This window comes from Oryctolagus cuniculus, chromosome 12 (genome assembly GCF_051225735.1).
Source record: "Oryctolagus cuniculus isolate XC-2025 breed Fujian yellow rabbit chromosome 12, ASM5122573v1, whole genome shotgun sequence".
NCBI classification, from domain to species: domain Eukaryota; kingdom Metazoa; phylum Chordata; class Mammalia; order Lagomorpha; family Leporidae; genus Oryctolagus; species Oryctolagus cuniculus.
This window is the reverse complement of record NC_142878.1, coordinates 112,010,145-112,027,914: the sequence shown is the minus strand read 5'-3', so window position 1 is coordinate 112,027,914 and position 17,770 is coordinate 112,010,145. Positions and strand designations below refer to the sequence as shown.

Here is a 17,770-nt window from a genome sequence, read left to right as displayed (position 1 = left end):
AAGATTTATTCATTTATTTGAAAGTCAGAGTTACAGAGAGAGAGAAGGAGAGGCAGAGAGAGGTCCTCCATCTGCGGTTCACTCCCCAGTTGGCTGCAACAGCCAGAGCTGGGCCGATCCAGAGCCAGTAGCCAGGAGCCTCTTCCAGTCCTCCCATGGGGTGCAGAGAGCTTTCCCAGGCCACAGCAGAGAGCTGGATAGGAAGTGGAGCAGCCAGGACCCGAACCGGTGCCCATATGGAATGCCGGCACTGCAGACGGCAGCTTTACCACTGTACCACAGCGCCAGCCCCTTTAACTTCTTCTAGTAACAGATATAACTTCTGAGTGCCTCCACTGTTAACTCCAATAGGTTCTTTCATTTATAAAAATAACAACCCAATGAACCAAGCCAGTAGAAGACTTGTCAAGAGAACATAGAGCAACTCAGGAAAAAGACAAGTTCCCTTCTCTCAGACAGGACAGACTAGTATTCAGCACATCATCTCTGCATCATGTGATTGATGGCTTGTCCCCTCTATTAAACACTGACCAAAAGCAGGAGCACATAATTAAACTTCTCAGAAAAACAGTTAAAATACCAGAGCACACGATGACAAAAGATACAATTTAAGTATTTTTATCTTCCTCGGCCTTTACAGGTACTCATTTTTGACAAAAGGACAAGTGCTATAAACACATTAGGCAGGTTTTACTGTTACTTTAATTTGAGCTGCCTTATACATCAAGAAAATTGACAACATGAAACACAGTCCTAGGCATGATTTCCTTCTAAACTGTCTCTCAATTTATTGATTAACTTTTAAACTGACTACTATAATTTACCAAGAAATTATTTACACAGCTTCATGACTTCCATATTTGTTTTACTACAATCAGATCCCTGTCTAATCTTTTTAAATACTTATCAGTTAATAACAATTCTCTCAATTTAGCTTCTTAGAATTTTCCATCGTGGGGCCAGCATTGTGGCATAGCAAAAAAGCCATTGCCTGGGATACTGGCATCCCATTTGGGTGCCATCTCAGGTCCTGGAAGCTCCACTTCTGATCCAGCTCCCTGCTACTGGCCTAACAAAAGGAGTGGAAGGTGACCCAAGTGTACGGGCCCCTGCCACCAATGTGGGAGACCTGGATGAGGCTCCTGGCTCCTGGCTCCTGGCTCCTGGCTCCTGGCTCCTGACTCTGGTCTGGCCCAGCCCTGGTCCCTGCTGCTATCTGGGGAGTGAACCAGAGGATGGAAGATATCTCTCTCTCCCATTTCCCTCCTACTCTCTGTCTTTCCCTCTCTCTCTTTAACTCTCTCAAACAAATAAACCTTTTAAAATAAAGAATTTTCCATCTTAAAGAAATCTTAGATATCAAACTAGAAATCTTAGATATCAAACCCTGCCTACAAACAAAGACATGGTAAAACAAAACAATATTTATCAGTTGGGCACCACAGAAGATGCCAAAAATACAAACCTTGACTCTATAGGAAAGAAAACCAGAGAAGCAGATAACAGTTAACAATATGGGCCACACTCCTTGAAAGCTTTCTTTATTTTGGTTTGAATTTCTGAAACATCCACTTCTGAAATATCCATTTCATTGTAAGGAAAATACAGTGCAAAGCCAAAGCACATTTGTTTTTATTATTCATACTCGGTTTCCCATTTAAATGGGCAAATATGAAGAGCTAAGAGGTCACTGTTTTAGAATAGAGGTTTAGCATCAGACAATACTGCAACTCCACACCTCCCTAAACTACCACTAACACTCCAAGGGGTGCCAGAAGTTGCATCACTTGCTTTCAGTAAACATGAGAAGGTAAGAACCATGTTAACACATATACTTCATTTTAGATACAGTGCTGCTTCTTTATATAAAGACCCAACTAGCTTCTTTAGATATTTTTTTAAATTAAAAAAAAAAAAAGTAACAAGTATTACCTGTGAATCGGTCATATACATTTGACCCTGTTTAAGAAGCATATCTTCTTTTCCTGAATAAATTCAATCAGATAACATTAGCTCAAGTATCCATATTTCAAGAAGCCATTATGAACTTATTATTGTTTCTTATTTATTACTCAAACAAAATAGAAGCAACAGGTACAATATAAAAGTATCCTTATTCTAAATATCCATACTGTTCCCTTATTTCCATAAAATAAGAGAAGTATCTACAGCCTAGTGAAGAACAAATACTATCTCAATTTTTAGATATATGTAATCTTCTAAGATTAAACAGGCTACACAATTATTATTTTAAATGTTTCTTATAAGCAGTCAAAACAAAAACAGCATTCTTAAAATGTATATGATAACATGATATTTATACTTAGCTAAAATATTTTAAAATATTTACTAGAAAGCGACTTCCAGTTGAAGATGGTGGAACAGGGCGGGAGCTCACTGCTTTAGTCTAGGGGAAGACAGTTAAAAAATTACAGTGGAGAGGGTGCGGTCTCAGGGAGGGGTAAGGAGAAAACAGCAGCAGAGGGAATTCCAAGCAAACTGGGGGGACACAGTGGACCCACGTGGAGGTATGGACGCCCACAACTCAGGACCCCAGCAGCCGAGAGCCTCATCCCCTGCTTTGGAGTGAGGTGAGACTGGACTGCAGCAGCCCAAGCCCCTGGCGATAAAGCTGCAGGAAGAGGCTGACATAGGCCTAGCTTAGAGCCCTGTTGGGGATAGTGTTCCTGCCAACCTAGAGGGAAAAAAAGGGAGCACATTTCTCTCTCCCTGACCACCTGGCACCAGCATCCTGTAACTAGCCGAGAGAGGGCGGGCACTATTTTGGACACACTTAACAACTGCCCCAGCTCATGTCTGCGTGCCCAGCAACCAGTCAAGAGGAGATGCCTGAGTCAGGCTGGGAGAACTGACAGGAGACTGGGTGCTCCTGAGCCTGGAAGCCTTGTGTGCCAGGAAGTTCACAGTGTGCCAGTTCACAGTGTGAAAACACTGTGGCTGCTTGGGAGGGCGCAGGGTGTGGTTGGGACTTTGGGCAGTCACTGTGGGTAGTCCCACATGCTCAGGGCACTCTGATTCCCCAGTGAGGGTCGTTGCTGCAGGAAACATTCACACCAAGGACTGCAAGGATGCTATATGCAGTTCTTGTGGCAGCACAATGAAAACTGTACCCACCGGGGCTAGCACCCAGGCATAGGTCTCCTTTGAGAAGAGGAGGTGAGCGTAAGAATATGTCAACAGAACAGAACAAATTTGGAATTTCCCAAATTGTAGAAAGAAAGTGACGTCCAAGTACAGGAAGCAGACAGAACTCCTAAAAGGCATTACCAGAAAAGACCTTCACCACAACAATAGTGAAACTCTCCACAGTAAAACATAAAGAAAAGATTCTAATATGTGCAAGAGAAAAATGCCAGAGGATCTCCAACTAGACTCACAACTGACTTCTCATCAACAACCTTACAGGCTAGGAGAGAATGATGAGATATATTCCAAGTCTTAAAAGGAAAAAACTGTCAACCCTGAATACTGTACCTGGCAAAGCTCCCATTTAGGAATGAAGGTGAAATAAAGACCTTCCATAACAAACAGAAATTGAAAATTTGTAACCACTCATTCAGCCTTACAAAAGATGCTTAAGCCTTACAAAAGATGCTTAAGCCTTACAAAAGATGCACCTAGAAACATGGTCATCACTATGAAAGAAGGTGAAGGCAGAAAATCTCCCAGTCAAAGTACAAAAGAAATCCAAAGTAAACAATAGGAGTATTTGTGGAAAAATGGCAGGGCCAAGGCCTTACTTATCAATAGTCACCATGAATGTAAATGGTCTCTACTCTGCAGTTAAAAGATACAGACTGGCTAAATGGATTAAAAAATAAAACCTATCTATTTGTTTCCTATAAGAAATAAATCTCACCAACAGACATATACAGACTGAGTGAAAGGATGGAAAAAGATATTCCATGCAAAAAAATCAAAAAAGAGCTGGTGTAGCCATCCCAATATCAGACAAAATAGACTTTAACACAAAAACCATTAAAAGAGACAAAGAAGGGCACTATGTAAAAGTTAAGCGATCAATTCAATAGGAAGATGTGACTATTATAAATGTATATGTGCCTAATTACAGGGCACCTGGCTATTTAAAAGAAATGTTAATGGATCTAAAGGGAGACATAGACTCCAAAACAATAGTAATGGGGGAGTTCAATACTCCACTTTCAGCAATGGACAGATCAACCAGACAGAAGATCACAAGGAAACAGCAGACCTAAAGAATAGCTACAGAACTTTTCATCCTTCAGTTGCAAAATACACATTCTTCTTAGCAGATTGCAGAACTTTCTCTAGGGCTGACCACATGCTTGGCCATAAAGCAAGTCTTGGCAAATTCAAAAAAACCGAAATCACACCATGCATCTTCTCTTATCACAATGGAATGAAGCTGGAAATCAACAACTCAAGAATCTCTAGAGAGCCGGCGCCGTGGCTCAATAGGCTAATCCTCCACCTTGCGGCGCCGGCACACCGGGTTCTAGTCCCGGTTGGGGCGCCGGATTCTGTCCCGGTTGCCCCTCTTCCAGGCCAGCTCTCTGCTATGGCCAGGGAGTGCAGTGGAGGATGGCCCAGGTGCTTGGGCCCTGCACCCCATGGGAGACCAGGAAAAGCACCTGGCTCCTGGCTCCTGCCAGGATCAGCGCGGTGCGCCGGCTGCAGCGGCGGCCATTGGAGGGTGAACCAACGGCAAAGGAAGACCTTTCTCTCTCTGTCTCTCTCTCACTGTCCACTCTGCCTGTCAAAAAAAAAAAAAAAAAAAAAAAAAAAGAATCTCTAGAACATACGTAAATACATGGAGATTGAACAACATGCTTCTGAATGAACAGTGGGTCACTGAAGAAATCAAAAGAGAAATCAAAAAAATTTCTGGAAATGAATGAAGATGACAATACAACATATCAAAACTTAGGGGATACAGCAAAAGCAGTGCTAAGAGCAAAGTTTATAGCAATTAAGATTACATCAAGGAATTAGAAAAGAACCAAATAAATAAGTTATCAATGCATCTCAAGGATCTAGAAAAACAGCAAAACAAACCCAAAACTAGGAGAAAAAAATAATTAAAATTAAAGAAGAAATAAACAAAATTGAAACCAAAATACAATAAAAAAAATTAGTGAAATGGAAAGCTGATTTTTTGAAAATATAAAAAAATTGAAACATCATTGGCCCAACTAACCAAAAAAGGAGAGAAGACCCAAATCAATAAAATTAAAGATGAAAAAGGAAATGTAACAATAGACACCACAGATTTAAAAAGAATCATAGAAATGACTACAAACAGCTGTATGCCAACAAATTGGGAAACCTAGAAGAAATGGAAAGATTCCTGAACACATAGAACCTACCTGAATTGAGCCATGAAAACTTAGAAAATCTGAATAGACCAGTAACCAAGACAGAAATTGAATCAATAAAAACGCCCTCTTCATAAAGAAAAGCCCAGGACCAGAGGGATTCACTGCTGAACTCTACCACACATTTAAAGAAGAACTAACTCCAATTCTTCCCAAGTTATTCAAAACAATTTAAAGGGAGAGAATCCTCCCCAGCTCCTTCTATGAAGCCAGTATCACCTTAATTCCTTAACCTGAAAAAGATACAACAGAAAAAGAGAATTACAATTTCCCTGAATAAGACACAAAAATCCTCAACAAAATACTTGCCAATCAAATCCAAGAACACATCAGAAAGATCATTCACCAGGACCAAGAGGGATTTATCCCTGGTATGCAGGGATGGTTCATCATTTGCAAATCAATGTGATACATCACATTAACAAACTGCTGAACAAAAACCATATGATTATCTCAATAGATATAGAGAAAGCATTTGTTAAACTACAATACTCTTTCATGATGAAAACTCTAAGATAATTGGGTACAGAGGGAACATTCCGCAACACAATCAAGGCAATTTATGATAAACCCATGGCCAGTGTCCTACAACATGGAAAAAAGTTAGAAACATTCCCACTGAGATCCAGAACCAGACAAGAATGCCCGCTCTCACCATTGCTATTCAATACAGTCCTGAAGTTTTAACAAGAGCCACTAGGCAAGAAAAATCAAAGGGATATAAATTGGGAAGGAGGAAGTCAAATTATCCCTATTTTCAGATGACACAATTCTATATATAGGCGATCCAAAAGACTCCACTAAGAGACTACTGGAACTCACAGAAGAATTTGGTAAAGTGGAAGGATATAAAATAAACACATAAAAATCAACAGCCTTCGTATACACAAACAATGTCATGGCTGAGAAAGAACTTCTGAGAATAATCCCATTCACAACAGCTTCCAAAAAATCAAATACCTTGGAATAAATTTAACTCAGGATGTCAAACATTTCTATGATGAGAAGTATAAAACATTACAGAAAGAAATAGAAGACACAAAAAATAAGGAGGAATCTTCCATGTTCATGAATTGGAAGAATCAATATCATCAAAATATCCACACTACCAAAAGCAATTTACAGATTCAATGCAATACCAATCAAAATACCAAGAACAATCTTCTCAGATATAGAAAAAAATGTTGCTTAAATTCGTATTGAAAAATAGGAGACCCCTAAGAGCTAAAGCAATCTTAAACAACAAAAATGATGCTGAAGGCATCACAATGCTAGATTTCAAGACATACTACATGGTGGTTATAATCAAAACAGCTTTGGTACTGGTACAAAAACAAATGGACAGACCAATGGAACAGAATAGAAATTCCAGAAATCAACTCACACTTCTACAACCAACTTATTTTTTATAAAGGAATAAATATCAATCCCCGGAGCCAAGACTGTCTTTTCAACAAATGATGCTGGGAAAATTGGATTTGCATATGCAGAACTATGAAGCAAGACCCCTAACTTACACCTTACTGAAAGTCCACTAAAAATGGATTAAAGACCTAAATCTATGACCTGATACCATGATATTATTAGAGAACATTGGGGAAACCCTGCAAGACATTGGCATAGGCAAAGAGTTCTTGGAAAAGACCCCAGAGACACAGGCAATCAAAGCCAAAATTAACACACAGGATTATATCAAATAGAAAAGCTTCTGCACTGCAAAAGAACCACTCAGCAAAGTGAAGGGGCAACTGACAGAATGGGAGAAATTATTTGCAAACCATGCAACTGATAAAGGATTAATAACTAGAATCCATAAAGAGATCAAGAAACTCAACAACAACAAAACAGCCCAGTTACAAAATGGGCAAAGGACTTAAACAGATGTTTTTCAAAAGAGGAAATCCAAATGGCCAACGGACACATGAAAAACTGCTCAGGATCACAAGCCGTCAGGGAAATGCAAATCAAAACCACAATGAGGTTTCAACACATCCCAGTTAGAATGGCTTCCATACAGAAATCAATGAACAACAAACACTGGCAAGGATGTGGGAAAAAAGGTATCCTAATCCACTGTTGTTGGGAATATAAACTGGTACAACCACAGTGAAAGACAGTATAGAGATACCTCAGAAACCTGAATATAGGCCTGCCATATGACCTCGCCATTCCATTCCTGAAAATTTACCCAAGGGAAATGAACTTAGCTTATAAAAGAGTTATCTGTACCTCCAAGTTTATTGCAGCTCTATTCACATTAGCAAACTTATAGGATCAACCCAAATGCCCATCAACTGAAGACTGGATAAAGAAATAATGGGAAATGTATACCACAGAATACTACACAAAGGTATTTTAAAAATGAAATCCTGTCATTTGCAACAAAAATGGATGAAACTGGAAAACATCATGCTTATTGAAATAAGCCAGTCCCAAAGGATAAATACAATATGTTCTCCTGACCTATGATAACTAATAGATGATCTAAAAGGTACAGAAGTGAAAGTAACACTTTGAGATGCAATGACTTTGAACAACCCTTGTCTCAACTGTTGAGAACAGTTCTTTTTTTCTTCATACAATTTGTTGAACTTTTTACCTAGCATAGAGTTAATCATATATGTGTAAAGTTAATTGAAAATAGATCTTAGTAAAAAATAAGAATAGGAATAGGAGAGGGGGGAGGATGAGAGGTGGGAGTGTGGGTGTCAGGGCGGGTACAGTGGGAATAATCACTATATTCCTAAAGTTGTATTATGAAATGCATGAAGTTTGTATTCCTTAAATAAAGGGTTTCTGGGAAAAAATATTTACTAGGAAGCAATAAAAATAGACTTCAGAGGAATTATATAAAATTGGAATAAAATGAAAAGTGAAGAATAATTATGAATAGTCTTAAAATAATGAATAAGTAACTGCTATGGAACTAATTTTTTTTTTTTTTTTTTTGACAGAGTGGACAGTGAGAGACAGAGAGAAAGGTCTTCCTTTTGCCATTAGTTCACCCTCCAATGGCCGCTGCGGCTGGCACATCGCGCTGATCCAAAGCCATGAGACAGGTGCTTCTCCTGGTCTCCCATGGGGTGCAGGGCCTAAGCACTTGGGCCATCCTCCACTGCACTCCCAGGCCAGAGCAGAGAGCTGGTCTGGAAGAGGGGCAACCGGGACAGAATCCAGCACCCCGACCGGGACTAGAACCTGGTGTGATGGCGCCGCAGGCGGAGGATTAGCCTATTGAGCCGCAGCGCTGACCGGAACTAGTAAATTTAAAATGTTTATCTGCATTGAGACTGACTTCTCCAATCTGAAAACTACATTTATGTTTCTTCTCATAAAAATAAGCTTCAAGATAAAGGTCTCATAAGCAGTAGGGCAAACTGGGTGAACTGTACAACACACAATTTAGAAATACAGGTAACTGAGCAACATCGGAGCCTCAGAGACCCCCAGACTTTGTGCTGGGGGCTGCAGTGCTCATCCCAGTCTTCCCTGTTCCACCTGCTCAGGCACAGTGCACATGACAGCAGGAGTATCTGCACAGCGAGACGAATCAATAGGCATAAACATTCTCCTTTCTTTAAACTGGGTGAATTGTAATGATAAACCATATTTTTATACTTACGGTTATTGAAATGGCTTCCTGTTCCTAAATGATCACTCTGAAATGACAAGCACAAATTAAAACATGTTGGTGAGTGTGGTTTCATTGTATTAAGTTCTGTATCTATTTTGGTTCTAAAGGATCTAGTCATAAACCACATTGCTGACATTCCTCATTTCTCTTCAGTACTATCCTACCTGATTCCACAAAATGAGAGCATGAGCAACAACAAAGCGATCAGTTGGGAATAAACTACTTTACTGAGCAGTTTAAGCCTCCCACTCGTGATGTCAGCACCCCACATGGCAGTGCCACTCCACTCCCAACCCTTTCCCTGATAATGTGTCTGGAAAGGCAGCAGAAGATTATAAAAGTAGTTGGCCCTGCCACCCACATGGGAGATCCAGATGGAGTTCCTGGCTCCTGGCTTTGGCCTGATCCATCCCTGCCTGCTGCAGCCATTTGGGAAGCAAACCAGGAGATGGAATATCTCTCTCACTGCTTCTCCCTTTCAAATACATAAATAATTCTTTAAACAATAAAAGCAATGAGGTGATTCAAGGAAAACTTTATTACTCTACAGGAAAAAAAAAAAAGTGAGGCCCAAAAGAACTGAAAAATATGTGGAGGCCACTGCTGTTTCATCTCAGCAGGAAGGAAGGGCCACTTTCACTGCAGGGATTCACTCACATTAGCACCTGGGAATGGAATCTTACCTACCGCACTGACTGTGACATGTGCACATTTAATCAAAACTGAATCACAAAGACAGAGAAAACCTGAATCAATAATAATCTCCAAAGAAAAACCCAGAATTACATGGCTTTACTGCTCAAGTCTATCAAAATTATAAAGAGCAACACCAAATCTTCTCAAATATTCCAAATAACTGAAAAAAGAGAATCTATCCAAACTCATTCTATGAGGCCACCATTTAATTCAAAACCAGACAAGGATACAATTTAAAAAACCATAGACCAATATCACTGATGAACACAGATGTAAAAATCCTTAACAGGGGCCAGTGCTGTGATGTAGTGGGTAAAGCCACCACCTGCAGTGCCAGCATGCCATATGGGCACCAGTTCGGGTCCCAGCTGCTCCATTTCTGATCCAGCTCTCTGCTATGGCCTGGGAAAGCAGTGGAAGATGGCCAAATCCTTGGGCCCCTGCACCCACGTGGGAGACCCAGGGGGAGGCTGCTGGCTCCTGGCTTCAGATCTGCGAAGCTTCTGCTGTTGCAGCCAGCTGGGGAGTGAACTATCAGATGAAAGACCTCTCTCTCGGCCGGTGCCGTGGCTCACTAGGCTAATCCTCTACCTGCGGCGCCAGTACCCCGGATTCTAGCCCCGGTTGGGGCGCCGGATTCTGTCCCGGTTGCTCCTCTTCCAGTCCAGCTCTCTGCTGTGGCCCGGGAGTGCAGTGGAAGATGGCCCAAGTCCTTGGGCCCTGCACTGGCATGGGAGACCAGGAGGAAGCACCTGGCTCCTGGCTTCGGATCGGCACAGTGCACTGGCCGTAGTGGCCATTTGGGGGGTGAACCAATGGAAAAGGAAGACCTTCCTCTCTGTCTCTCTCTCTCACTGTTTTAACTCTGCCTGTCAAAAAAAAAAAAAATTTTTTTTTAAAAAAAAGACCTCTCTCTATCTGTGTCTCTTCTCTCTCTGACTTTCAAATAAATAAATAAATCTATTAAAAAAAAAACCTTAATGCTGGCTCCGCAGCTCAATAGGCTAATCCCCACTGTCCACTCTTCCTGTCCCCCCCTCAAAAAAAACCTTAACAGAACAGTAGTAAATCTAACTCAACAGCAATCAAAAAGATAATTCATCTTGAACAAGTAGGATTTATCCCAAGGATGCAGGGATGGTTCAACATATGCAAATCAATGAATGTTATAAATCATTCAGAAAGAAGGATAAAAATTACAAATCATCTCAAAGATGTAAAAAAAGTAAAAAAAGCATTTGATAAAACCCATTCATGATAAAAAAAATTTAAAAATCAGATATAGAAGTAACATGCCTCAACACAATAAAGGCAATATATGACAAGCCCATAGCCAACATCATATTCAAAGAGAAAAATCACTTCTACTAAGATCTGGAACCAGACAAAGATGTTCACTCTCACCACTTTTATTCAAAATAGTTTTTAGAAGTTTTAGCCAGAGCCATTAGTCAAGAAAAAAAAAATCAAAGGAATATAAATTGGAAAGGAGGAAGTCAAATTATTCCTGTTTTCAGATGACATCCTTTACATAGAAGAACCATGAGACTCCACCAAAAGACTATTAGAACCGATAAAAGAGAATTCTGCAAAGTTGCAGGATACAAAAACATATAGCATTTGTATACATCAACAATGGCCTGGTTGAGAACAAACTTGGAAGAGCAATCATATTCACAATAGCTACAAAAAAACATTAACTACCTTAGGATAAACTTAGCCAAGGATGTAAAAGACCTCTACAATGAAAATTACAAAAAACACCAATAAAAGAAATAGAAGACTACCAAAAAAATTAAAAACCTTTCATGTTCATGGATAAGTTAATATCATCAAAATGTTTATGCTATCCAAAGCAATTTATATAAGTCTCATTGGGATGGTGTTAAGTGGTGGGTTAAATCATCAGTGCATCAGCACCCATGCAAGAGGGGCAAGGAATGAGCTTGCCCCCTCCTGCCCTCCACTTATTAAGGACACAAGTCTCAGTCCTCTGCAGGCAATGACACCGCAAGAAGACCCTCAGCAGACACCGAACACGAGCACTTTTGTCTTGGACTGCTCAGTCCCCGAAACCCTGAGAAACTAATTTCTGTTCTTTATAAATGATCCTGTTTCAGGTGTTTTGTTACAGCAGTATGAACAGCCCACGGCCCTTATTCTTTATTATGCTTTGGAGTTTAATGCCCAACCAGGCTGGGAGATCCATGCTGAATCATCCACACTCCTTAGTGACCTCAGTGACACTTAGAAAATATACACAGCAACCCTCGGAATGCACTGTGCAGCTAACAGTTGAAGAAGGGAGCAGGGACAGGAAGCAGTGAGGCAGGCTTCCAGTTCTGCAGGCGCCCACTTGTGGAAACTCACTGACTTTTACGTCTCCCTCCTGAGGGAGATTACTCAACAAAAAGTTTAAAGAAAACATCCCCCTGAACACTTAAAAACTGATGGACCTGACCAAAGGCGAGTATATGCACTCAGTTTGGTGGACACACTGCTCTCACAAATGTCCTGACTAATCCACATACAACAGTCCTTTCTGCAAAGATCTTGAAGGTACCACTTCCCATTCATGATGCTTTATTATCATTTTCATCAAAACCACTGCCAATTTACAGGCAAAGATATGAGTTTTGAAAAGGTTAAGTTTGGGCCGGCGCCGCGGCTCACTAGGCTAATCCTCTGACTGCGCACTGGCCGTAGCAGCCATTTGAGGGGTGAACCAACAGAAGGAAGGCCTTTCTCTCTGTCTCTCTCTCTCACTGTCTAACTCTGCCTGTCAAAAAAAAAAAAAAAAAAAAAAAAAGGTTAAGTTTGGACAACAAAGAATTCAGAGGACAGGGCCTTTAACAAACTGCCCCAGATCCCCCTACAAGAACAGATTCATAACCACAACCAAGGTCAAGTCTGACACGAAGTCTCTCACCAATACACAGAATGAACTGGAGGAAATAATTTAAGTTTTAAGTTTCGTATACCTCAAAATATTTACATCTATTTTTCAGAGTCTCAATGGTTCTTAAGCTTTCCTCATGCTGCTTTTCTTTGGCTGCCAAAAGGGACTTCAGCTTTTCTCTCTGGAACAGAAAGGAGCAAATACACAGTAAAGCCACCCTGTGCTTGAAACTGGGTTAAAATATGAAGCAGAAAATGTCAACAAGGAGCACCGTGGGGCCCAGAGTGAATGACGTTTCCAACCCGGGGAGTTTACCCGTGAGTACAGTTGGTAATGAAACAGACAATAAACACACTAGGATTTGGGAAATTCCAACCTCTGTTGTCTGTTTGAAGTCACATCTGTTCAGACATGTTCTTCATAATGATTAGCTTTTCATCTTTCTGTGGCATGTTTCACAGCAATGGACATTCAGAGGCAGTAAAAACAAAGTGCTCACGATAACCCACACCACTGTGTTCAAAACTCTTTTACTGTCACATGCAGGCTTCACGCTTTCCCTTCAAGCAATAACCAGAAAGAGAATTCTGGTCTCCATCTCAGTTCAGAATCTGAACCTCTGTGACACTCCTGACGTGTGCGATGGGGGAAGGGGGCAGCCACACACAAAGAAAAGCATTCTCAGTGCTGACAAAAATAAGGTACACAAGGTAATGAAGTTTACTTAAATGGTAAGAAAGTGAGCACACACATATATGGAGCATGGTTTGCCCCGACACAGAGAAACACTTGTCATGAGTGGGCAGGGAACCACAAGATTTGCCTGACAGGAAAAGGATCCAGGGAAGAGAAAGGAGAGACAGAGTCCCTCCACACTGTGGTCTGTGGGGTAGAGGCAGCGATCATCTCCCAGTGCCGACCTGTTTAACGAGCTCGGAGCAGTGCCTCCCCAGGCGTGAAGCCACCTGAGTTCCACGTGGAGCTCAATATCCACTCTGTCATGGCATCTTCCCCCAGGTCCCGGATGAAGCAGATGTATCCCAGGAAAGGGGGTGTTTTGAATGACAAGTAGGAGAAGAGACTTCTACATGGGGGCTTTTGATATTCAGCTCACCAGAGATACCTAGCTGCACACCTAGCCCATATCATTCTCAAATCATTCTCAATTTACAAAACAAGCTCATCACTTTAAGTAAAATTCATTTTACCTCACTTTCCAGATCATCAGCAACCATCACTTCCTAAATATAAAAAGAAGAAAAGAACTTCAATTCTTGAACGTTTACCTTAAAAGACAGGAGCCTGCCAACCACCTTTTCAGAAGACTGGGGACGAGGGTGTGCCAGGAAAGCGTGTGTGCTTCACCCCCTTGCTGCAGGAGCTGTCACTTACCCTCCCGCCGCCCAGCTGAGGAGCACTTCCGACCCCAGCTCCTACCTGCTCCTTCTGCCCCAGCCTCATGTCCACTACTCTTTTCCAGTCCTTGCTGCTTCACTCCCCAGATGCCCAGCAATGGTTCAGTCCCTTCTCACTACACCACAGGCATATTAGTGTGAATTCATTCTTTTGCCTTCTTAACTTTTTTGCTGTCTGTACCACTATCAATGTACACATAAAAGACAGACACATTCTTTTTTCTTTCTAAAGTCCATGTTTAGAGAAATGTTAAAACCAAAATACTAATTTTGTTGTTCAAAACTGAGCTCTCTGATGCAGCTTCCAGACAACGGATGTGTCAGGCAGCCTGCAAGCAGCCCATCCTGTCCTCAGTCAGCACAGTCCCAGGCAACAGCTTGACCACAGCCTCACCAGGACCCTGTGCCAGAACCACAACATCAAACCACTTGCAGGTTCCTGACCTCAGAAAGCGTATGAGCTAATAAACATCTATTTTAAGCTGCTAAGTTTGAGGGCAACTTATTACACAGTAAAAGATAACTAATTTACCTTACACATCTGAAATGATCTATTTTCTCATTAGCCTAGGTTTTTGGCTGGCTATAGAATCCTAGTGTGAAATTTATTTTCTTTAAAATTCTGAAGGCATTGCTGCAGCGTCTTCTCACTCCAAATGTTTCAATTCAGAGATTCAAAGATATTTTGATTTCTGAACCTTAAAAATAGGACTTGAAGAGTGTTTTGGTGTTGAGAGGGTTCTTTGTAGGATCTTCTTTCACCTCAGTAACCTAAATTTTCACAATGAATGCTTCAGAGTAGACCTAGCTTCATGCTCTGTTGGTCTCTCAGGCTGGAAAAATCAGGTCTTTCAGTTCTGAGAAATGTTCCTGAGTTATCTAAGGGTGATTTTCTACCCCCTGTTCTCTCTGCAACAGTCATTCAGACTTCGAACCTCCCTATCTGCTCTCCAGTATTCCTACCTTTTCTATTTGCCAAGTCTTTGTCTTTTTCCAATGCTTGGAAGACAGTTTCTCAGGTTTATTTTTGGCATCAGAAATGTCTCTTCTAAAACATCCTGTTCTTAATTATACACATGATATCCTCTTGTCTCATTAAAAATATTAGTACTAGGCATGTCTTGGTTGTTTTGCTTTTGTTTTCATTTTGGAGAAGTGGAGGCAGACTGACAGAGAGACATGGAGAGATCTTCCAACCACTAGTTTACTCCCCAAATGCCCAAAATGATGTGCTAGAGCCAAAGTCAGGAAACAGGAACTCAACCCAGTTCTCTCACATGGGTGACAGGGACTTAGGCACTACAGCCACCACTGCTGTCTCCCTGACAGAATCAGGCACCAGAGTTGGGTATTGAACCCAGGCACTGCTGTGTGGGATGTAAGCCCTTTAACCAGCAGGCTAACACCTGCTCCTTGGGATTTGTTTTTAAGACCCTTGAATGCACAATCCACTTCTTCTGACTTTCTCCTGTTGACTGGATCTGCCTTCCACAGCTGAGGTGCTCCCCGGTTACCTGGCTTTCCGGTGCTGGCATGGCTGGAAGATCTAAGACACTGCGTGAGGAAAGGCTTTACTGCAAGGGAACATGGTTGGGCTGCTCCTCCTTGAACACTTCATTTCTGTATTTTAAAGAATTTCCCCCCTGGGCTCACAGAGCCTTTGAGAAGACTTCCCGTCTCCTGGCTGGCTGATGAAGCGCTCACCAAGAGTGTCGTGGTAGCGAAGTAGGGGGAGGCTAGCAGGGACTAGCACTCAGAACACCAGTGCTCACTTGATCTGGTTTTGTCCTGAATGTTCCACTCACCCTCACTGCTCTCAGTGACCTCATTCAGACACTCGTCTCTCCAGATGTTAAACCTCTAATCTTCCTTGAAGGAAGAGAATAAAGCAGAGCAGTTGAGGCTAAATGAGATAAGGGAGGGGATTTAGGAACCCATTTATTAAAGAGGTGTTAATTCATCATTCTGCTTTCACTCCCAAATTCTGAGATCCGTCAGAGGATCTGCATTGTAAGTCACTTCACTTCGTCCACTGCTGGCCCCACATCCAGAGATCTCAAGTCTATTAAGTCATTTACCATATACGCACCTGCTTTCCAGATTCAGCACTTTGGAACTGTGGTATCCAGGCCTGCTCTATTTGTCCTGAAAGATGCTCTTGAAATGTCCCCGTACGGTACTTTTAGTGGGGACATCAGTGGAACAGGAAGTAAACACATGTGTTCAAATTTACATCTTTTTTAAAAAAGTAGATTTCTTTATTTGAAAGACAGAGTTACTGAGAGGGGTAGAGACAGAGAGAGAGAGAGAGAGGTCTTCCATCCACTGGTTCACTCCCCAAATTGCTACAACGGCTGGAGCTGAGCCAATCCAAAGTCAGGAGCCAGGAGCTTCTTCCGGATCTCCCACCGGGTGCAGGGGCCCAAGAAATTGGGCCGTCATCTACTGCTTTCCCAGGCCACAGCAGAGAGCTGGATCAGAAGTGGAGCAGCCGGGACTAGAACCACTGCCCATATGGGAGGCCAGCACTTCAGGTCGGGGCTTTAACCCGCTGTGCCACAGCACCAACCCCTCATATTTAAATCTTAAGCAGGAATTACCCCTACCAAATTCAGTATCTAATTTTTTTAGTGAATATTTACTTTAACCACCCATCTTACCCATTTCTAGGTTCACCCATGGCAAGGAGGTTGACCACATCTCTCCCCTGTGTTGTTACATTTCTTCACGCAGAAGCAGATTCTTAAGCAGTTCTTTTTCGGAGGGACTAGAGGTAGACTAGTAGTTCCTTTTCTGAGGTACTATTCTCTTACATATTGGAAATCTTAAAATGTCTTCATTTTGCCCTCATTCTTCAAAGACTGTATGGGTAAACAAGCCTAGGTTGAAGGTTCATTTTCATCAGCATTCCGCAGACATTGCTGGTCTCCCCTTGTGATACACACGTTCTGCCTTCAGGCAGTCTTTCTTTTCTAAGAAAGTCAGTCTTTTCTTTCTTTTGAAGACCCTGCCTTCAAATCTGATGGGGCAGAGTTCCATAATGTGGAATCCAGCCCTGCCTATTTTTCTATTCATCTAGTAGGGATATATAAAGCTGCACTATTGTCCAAAATCAAATCGTTCTTCAGTTCTTGAAAATTATCAATAATTACTTTTTTCTCATAAGATTTGCAAATGTTTCATGCCTTTTTCTTCCTTTGTCATATCTAGATAAATCCTTTATATTTTCTTTTATTTATTTATTTATTTATTTGACAGGTAGAGTTACAGACAGTGAGAGGGAGAGAGAGAGAGAGAGGTCTTCCATCCACTGGCTCACTCTCCTCCAGGTCTCCAACATGGGTGCAGAGGCCCAAAGACCTGGGCCACCCTCCACTGTTTTCCCAGGCCATTAGCAGAGAGCTGGATCCAAAGAGGAGCAGCCGGGACTAGAACCGGCGACCATATGGGGTGCCAGGGTGGCAGGCAGAGGATTAACCTCCTGCGCCACCGCACTGGCCCCGAATCCTTTATTTTTTTTAGCAATCCACGATTTGTTCTTCAAGTGTAATCCACCTAGCGCTCGGCTTGTCGCAACTTTAGTCCTAACGGCTCTTCAGGCAATTAGACCAACTCAAGGGAGCTGGTACGAAAGGACACCCATACGCGATTCTGAGCTGCTCTCCGCAGTGAAGGCAGCTGGAGCGCTCTCCCAACAAAACATGGACTTCCAGGTGAACGACAAGAGCACCGTGTGCAGGTCCCCACG

At 41.9% G+C, this 17,770-nt stretch overlaps 1 protein-coding gene across 47 annotated transcripts in view; it reads right to left on the bottom strand.

Annotated features, from left to right (window-relative positions):
• The window catches only part of UACA (uveal autoantigen with coiled-coil domains and ankyrin repeats), a 109,419-nt gene that overhangs the window by 10,058 nt on the left and 81,591 nt on the right, over positions 1-17,770 (bottom strand). For 30 of the 47 annotated variants that reach the window (XR_011381122.2, XR_007915507.3, XR_016218487.1 and 27 more), the window contains 4 exons: positions 13,816-13,848; positions 12,690-12,788; positions 9,001-9,037; positions 1,933-1,985 (listed from right to left, as the gene is read on the bottom strand). Coding sequence is in view for 43 of the 47 variants with exons in the window: in XM_051835666.3 (XP_051691626.3) it covers positions 1,933-1,985; positions 9,001-9,037; positions 12,690-12,788; positions 13,816-13,848 (222 nt within the window). In the remaining 4 variants the exon portion in view is untranslated. Of the gene's footprint in view, positions 1-1,932; positions 1,986-9,000; positions 9,038-12,689; positions 12,789-13,815; positions 13,849-16,111; positions 16,202-17,770 lie in introns of all 47 variants that reach the window. The other 17 variants (XM_070054777.2, XM_051835669.3, XM_089310979.1 and 14 more) reach the window with 2 other exon arrangements.